General features: G+C 42.8%; 2 protein-coding genes across 2 annotated transcripts in view; one reads left to right on the plus strand and one right to left on the minus strand.

The window, feature by feature from the left end:
* The window catches only part of LOC118425132, an 11483-nt gene extending 4814 nt beyond the window's left edge, over positions 1 to 6669 (plus strand). The window contains exons 2-5 of the mRNA XM_035833953.1: positions 3867 to 3987; positions 4313 to 4459; positions 4824 to 4976; positions 5492 to 6669. Coding sequence (XP_035689846.1) covers positions 3867 to 3987; positions 4313 to 4459; positions 4824 to 4976; positions 5492 to 5870 — 800 coding nt within the window. The 3' untranslated portion in view covers positions 5871 to 6669. The remainder of the gene's footprint in view (positions 1 to 3866; positions 3988 to 4312; positions 4460 to 4823; positions 4977 to 5491) is intronic.
* Positions 2331 to 3849, minus strand: LOC118425133 (violaxanthin de-epoxidase, chloroplastic-like). Its single transcript, XM_035833954.1, has 3 exons — positions 3445 to 3849; positions 2698 to 2827; positions 2331 to 2582 (listed from the first exon to the last, which is right to left on the minus strand). The coding sequence occupies exons 1-3, from the start codon at positions 3669 to 3671 to the stop codon at positions 2352 to 2354; spliced, it is 588 nt and encodes a 195-aa protein (XP_035689847.1). The 5' UTR covers positions 3672 to 3849; the 3' UTR covers positions 2331 to 2351.
* Positions 6670 to 6771: the final 102 nt, after the last annotated feature.

The following is a 6771-nucleotide window of genomic DNA, read 5'->3' on the forward strand; positions in this document are numbered from 1 at the left end:
GAGCTCTAAATTACGAGGAGGCATGACCCTAATGGTGAAGAAGAAATGGCAGAGTTCCCCCTTCCCGTCATGGTCACGCCTCCTCATAATCTAGAGCTCGCAGACTCGTCGTCCGACCGATTTTCGCTACATGTGAGGGGGTATTACAGGGGTTACTTGAAGACAGGAGGCTGACTAATGTAACGTTATGATGCACAACTCAGTAACAAAGTGGATTGTTGAACGTGCAAACTACAAAATGAATTGTATTGCTCAACAATCGCACAAGGTACAATGTATGGCAATCAGTATTAAACAACTACTAGCTAACATAGACAATAGTACTACGAGGCTACATACAGAACAACAACTTTAACATTATAGATAACATAGCGACCAATTGAATTGTTTGTATACAAAGTAAGAAACTGACACTGAAATTATTTTTCGCTACCAACTCACATGTTAATTAGCTCTGAAGCTCAACCCATGAATGCACGATCATTACTGACGGAACATCATTGTCACGCTAGATTTCTAATGGTATACATATATGATATAAAGCAATTAGGTAAGAATATAAGCGACTAAAACCAAGTTTCTGGACTTTTTTGGTACGTTTAGAAGCTGCATGTAGCTAGTTAGGGCAGCTAGTCTGTCTACTGTGATAGGATCTGAGAGTAGTGTTGTATGTTACGGCGCTGTCACACTCGTCGTGGGCCGTCGTAGTAAATTTGTGATGTAGAATTTTCAAGAAGGCTGTGACAAAAGTAAGGCGGCGTCGACAAAGGTCTAAGAAACTTTTCTTCTCGTAAAAAGACATCTGACTTTTGCATGACACATGCGCGCCTATCAGGTTGCGATCGGTCGACGGTCGTGCGAGGTACTGTATATGATAATTTCCAGCCAGGTCCTACGGGAGCATAAGATAGCATCATAAAGTTAGCCGGCAGAGGAGTTTCATTCGCCCAACGTAGGAATGTTAGTATAAGTCCGTTATCGATAAAGAATAATGAATACTGTGCTTGTATAATTGCTTATAGCGGCTACAGTCGCTGCTTTTATTTCCTTAATACTTAGTACAATTGAGCTGGTTTGGAGCACAGAACTTCTCCAAGTCGTAGCCGTGAGCGTGTGCGGCTGTCTTGGCCGCTTGGTACTCAGCGCTCGAGAGGGTCTCGGAACGAGAGAACAGCATCACGCCCTCGTACCCAGAGCCCGTGGAGTTCCCACAGAAGTAATTCAGGAGGGTGTGGCCGCTGGTCGTCAAGGCAACGGCTCGCCACTCCTCATTGACTTCCATCAGTCCCTTCACTCCCACTGCTGAACCCGTAGACTTCCAGACCCCTGGGGTTGTTGTCGGCTCTTCCGTCAGCTGGATCGTGATGCGTCGGGTTTTTCCTTGGGATAAAATTCAGCTATGTCAGGTGGTATTGGACCGATCCCAAAAACTCCGCCCCCTGTTCGATCATGGTGCTATTTCGAACACCTCCGTCAAAAATAGCCATTTCTGTCCAATGGGCCGGGGCAGTTTTTGACGGAGGTGTTCGATATAGAACAGGGGGTTCTATCTGTTCGATATGGCGTTCGACAGGATCATTGGCGGTTTAAATGAAAATGGGGTCTTACGTCTACTCTCCAGGCAGAGGTTGGGTCACTGGGATGGTAGACTAGTGGTCGGTATTTTCACCGGCTCACTCCCTTTCCGGCCACTACTATCCCCGTGAGCCAACCTCTGCTTGTAGAATGTGACTACTTTTTTTTGTATGATCGGGGAGCTTTATCAATGAAATGACTCTAAAAAGAACAAACAAGAAATCGAGGATGTCATACCTCTAGAGATCTGCGAATTTCTTAATGCCATAGCCCTAACCACCACAGATGTTAATGATCTTTTTTCTTCTTCCATTATTCAATCCCAGATATTTTCCTCCCATAAAGGATCATAAAGGGCCCTCGTGCGGGCTTCAGACAGGGGGTGCGACCTGTAATGTTGGAGTACCTGAACATGTCGCGAGGGGGCCCAAAATCTGCATGTTTCTTCGACATCTCAATAACTACCCACTTTTTAGATACCAAATTAAGTACAAATCCATTAAAGGGATCTTGAGTTACATTACCAAAAACAGTACCGAATTACAGTACCCTCGTCGGAGGTAAAACTATTTCCCGGAGGTAGCTAAAAAGAAATGAAAACTCACATGTAATGTTACATTGCCCTGCAGATAGAGCTGTTTGCTTATATCCCTTTCCACTAAGATGGCGCTCTGGCCGTGCTCTCTCTGCGACCTAAAATTTTACATATCGCTCAACAAACTGTATAGAAAAGAAACGGATCTTTTGTCGTCTTGTAAGTCACAGTTTTTCGTTTCTTATGATATATCCAGTGTGAAAGCGAAGGATACAGATATCCTATCTAGCAGCAGTGAGAGCGCAGCGCGATAGCCATCTAGTGGAAAGGGGGCCTTACCATTAACCACATCAGCGTCGAAGGTGTTTCTCATGGCGAAACCATGTTGATAGGTTTCGTACAGAAAAGAAGAACAGTCGTAACAGTCTGTAGGTGGGGTCATCCCTCGCACGCTGTACCACTGCCCTTTCAGCTGAAAATGTAAGGAACATTTCGTCCTTAAAATCATGCCGAATATCACTTTACCACAGAGCAGAACCTGCCGCTTGAGAAACGTGAGCATCTGCTTGGAGATTAGTGTTTCTTACCATATTGAAAGTGAAGTTCTTTGCCAGGTTTTCAGGCTTGGTACAGTTGAACGAAGATGGCGCTGTCGTCATGCACGTGTGTTGGACCGTCGCACATGTGAAGAATTTGGTGAACTGTGGATCCTCGTATCTGAAGCAAAGCAACGAATATTGTATCGTAAAGACTTGCACACAATGACATATGTTCTTTTATAGTGTCATTTTTATACAATGATATACGTCATTTATATATATGTAGAAAAACATACCCTCGCAATCTCTTTTCATTCAATCGCTCCCTATCTCTTTCTCCCACACACATCTCTCTCTCTCCCTCCGGCGCACGCAGGCGCATACACTCACACACAAACACACACACACACATACATACACACACACACAAACACACACACACACATACATACACACACACACACACACATACATACACACACACACACACACACACAAACACACACATACACACACACACTCACACACACTGCCGCACACACACTCACACACACACATACACACACACACACATACACACACATACACACACACTGCCGTACATACATACACACATATACACACACACGCACATACACACACTGCCGCACATACAAACACTCACACACGCGCACGCACACCGTCACACATAAATACACACAAACACACACGTATGCACACACACACACACACACACACACACACACACACACACACGCACACACACAATCACGCACATACACCACCCACGCTTACCCGTACGAGTAGAGACATTGCATGGTACAGGTCAGGTTGGTACCGCAGCCGCCAAAGCAGGTGAGAGCGTCCCGACATGTCGTGTTGGTGACACATTCGTACATCTGTACACCACAGTGCTCAAGAAGACAAAGGATGTCAATCTTTTGGCTAAACACGACAGGCGACAACACCACTACGAGCAGGAACAGGGGGAGAGAACAATGCATTCTCCTACGGTCCCCCATTTTGAAGACTGGTGGTTCTGTTCAAGCTCCAAAGTCTACATAACGTCATGTAAGTTTGCGTTTGTTTGGTGTACTTGAACAGTGCACAGACAAGGGGCCAGAGTACACATATGTCCTTACAGAAGTCATTCGAGGACAGGAGACATCTGATTGTACCAACTATGTATGACTTACAACGATATTTTCTTGTTCTAGCCCGTGTACAGAGCGCAGACGAGCACTCCCCGTCCGGTACCTGTGACCTGTCCGACCTGTACGGCATGGCAGCCAGCTGTGAAACAGACTTCATATGTCACAGCCAGCAATATTACTGCAGGTATGGGCAAATCACGTAGGATTGGTTTCCAAATTGTAAATGTATATATTTACGTATAAGATAACAATTTTAGAGATACGGGATATACTGTGCGAGAGAAAACTTGACAAAAGAGAGGCACGCTTAACACTTGAAAGGACGGAACAATACATTCGTATCCACTTGGATCGTCGTTATTTGAGGTCATTTCGTACTCTATTGCTTGTAGTTTTAGCATTTTAAGCTGAATGAAAAAATGAATGAATGAGTGAATGAATGAATGAATGAATTGTTTAAGCTAAGTTGTGCTACAAAACGGTGTTCCTTGTTTCCCTCCCCTCCACAGTACTCGGTACGAGGCCCTGCTGTTCTGTGTGACCGGGATCGTGTGGAACTGTTTCCGCGGGATGATGAGTGACGAGGATCTGGTCGTCAAGGCGGCTACAGTACAGATGATGTTCAAGACGTCCCGGAGTCAAGACTTCTACTGCAGGTGGGTGTCTCTTACAGTCTTCTTCTACTAACCTCCTTCAGGGAATGCAATTGCAGGGGCGCTGATTTGCGATTTCTTGCGAGCTTGGATATACCTGTCGCGGCATTAAAAAACCTTAGCCCATGTTAAAAATCGCAAATCAGCGCTTCTGCATAAATGATAAAAGTCAGCGTTGCTAGAAGTCTGCGAAGAAGGTTATCTTATACACTCATTTAGTAAAAATGTACACTTTCAATGTCTAATGCTAGGGTCACAATTCCAAACCGGGGCCCAAACGGGCTGGAAACGGAAAATAAAACTGTTTATTAAGAAAGTATACACAAAGTATGCATATAAATGCCATTTGGCTTCTCGTTTATTTCAGTGGAAGGATATGGACACATCTAGACGTGGGCCGGTACCTAGCTGACAATGACGGGGCGTGTACTCCTGCTTTCTACGACGAAAAGGATGAATGCTTCTCTTCGGTCTCCCCGACCCTGAATAGCGGACAATTTCTAGATCCTCAGCTTTGCAAGTAAGTCCTTTCTTTAGCTTAGCTTAGCTTTTAAGTCATTTCTTTACAATCAAGTATAGCGTTAGTTTTGAAATTGGGGACTTGAATATATCTGATAACTGCCAGGATTTGAGTATCTCCAGGCGTTAAGTTTGTAATATGTGTATTGTATACACTCTCTTGCGATGTTAAAGTACATTTGCTTACCGCATATTTGCCTCTGGGTGAGAAGGCTTTGTTTTTGGTGTTTGTTTGTGTTTGTGTGTGTGTATGTGTGTGTGTGTGTGTGTGTGTATGTGTGTTTGTGTGTGTGTGTGTGTGTTTCGGTGTGTATAGTGTAAGGCGCAAGGCATAAGTCAAGAAGCTTTGGACCTATTTTGGCTAGGTCTATGTCTGCTTTGCGCAGATTTATAGTCTGTATAGACTGACAGAGAGAGATGGAATATGAAGGTCAAGGCCTTCTGGATGATTTCTTCGGAATGTTCTGTCTGTATCTATCTTTACCTCTTGCATGCATCTTATTATATTTATTTCAGTAACTACGATGTCGCTCTCGCGTGCACGAGGGAAGCAGTGAGGAAGAACTGCAGATTTTCCGGCGAAACACGGAACGTTTCACTTGGGCACAACCCGTTCTGCGACTGCCATGATGTGTCGTATACAACTACCAACAGTCACACCAACAAGCAGGGCACACTTCCTACTGACATTCCCAGCATTTTAACAACCGAAACTTCGGATAACGAAACTTTGATAACGCAGACGTACGAACCTCCTTTGGAGGATCCCTACCTAAGTGTAGAGGTTGTAGACATAGACTTCATGAGCAATGCTGGGCAGAGTTTGCTGGCTTTGTCAAAGGTGTGCACGGCTTTTATCATATCTGTCTCACTGCTGTTGATTCATATCAACTAGACTACACGAATTCTAGAATGCCAGATGTTAGTTCTGTTTTATTTCAAACACATGAACTCTTACTATCAGGTTCGAACTGTATGCACAGCAAGTTCAGACGGTCACGGTGCTTACAAATGCCATACCTAATAATGTTATATTTCACATTAAAGTGTATATACAAATCTACAAATGTTTACATATCCTTCCTCAAATATGTTATAACAATCAAGCTAGTATATTACAACCTTACATGTGTTGATATTGATCGTTATTAGTTAAGTGAGTAAATATGTAAAGTCAACCTTGAGTTGCGGGCAACCCATTTAGATCATGTAACAATATCTAGAATGAATTATGACAGCAAAATGACTTTAGATATCATTTTGTGCCGTGCACGCGTGAGAACACAGTTGAAATATGAATATGTCTCTATGTATGACATGGATATAATGCATAAGTAACGTTTTACTTAAGCCTATGTTATCCTTACTATGATGTTACCTGGCATCTAACATATAATCTGAATACATGATCGGTGATCATCCGTTCATAATATTGTTTGGTATTTTCCGTTTCTGATGCTGCCTTTACTATCATGACTATAGTATATACATCATCCATATACTTATAGTTACAGGAAGGTTACATAGGCGATAATATTGAATTGTGAAATAACAACAAAGACAAATCTACAGTCATATAACACACTAGTAAGTGTCTATTATGAGGGGCAATATTTGTTAGACAGTTATAATACTCAATTGGTACAACAAAAGTGTATCATTAACTCGCGTTTGAATGAAGTACTACACTCTTATCTAATCGAAGTAGAAGAACTATTTTATTTATTACAAGTAATACATTACATTTATTTACAACAATATTAGCAATGCAATGTGCAGTATTCCTGCAATGAGTA

Source organism: Branchiostoma floridae, chromosome 10 (genome assembly GCF_000003815.2).
Source record: "Branchiostoma floridae strain S238N-H82 chromosome 10, Bfl_VNyyK, whole genome shotgun sequence".
In the NCBI taxonomy this organism is placed as follows: Eukaryota; Metazoa; Chordata; class Leptocardii; order Amphioxiformes; family Branchiostomatidae; genus Branchiostoma; species Branchiostoma floridae.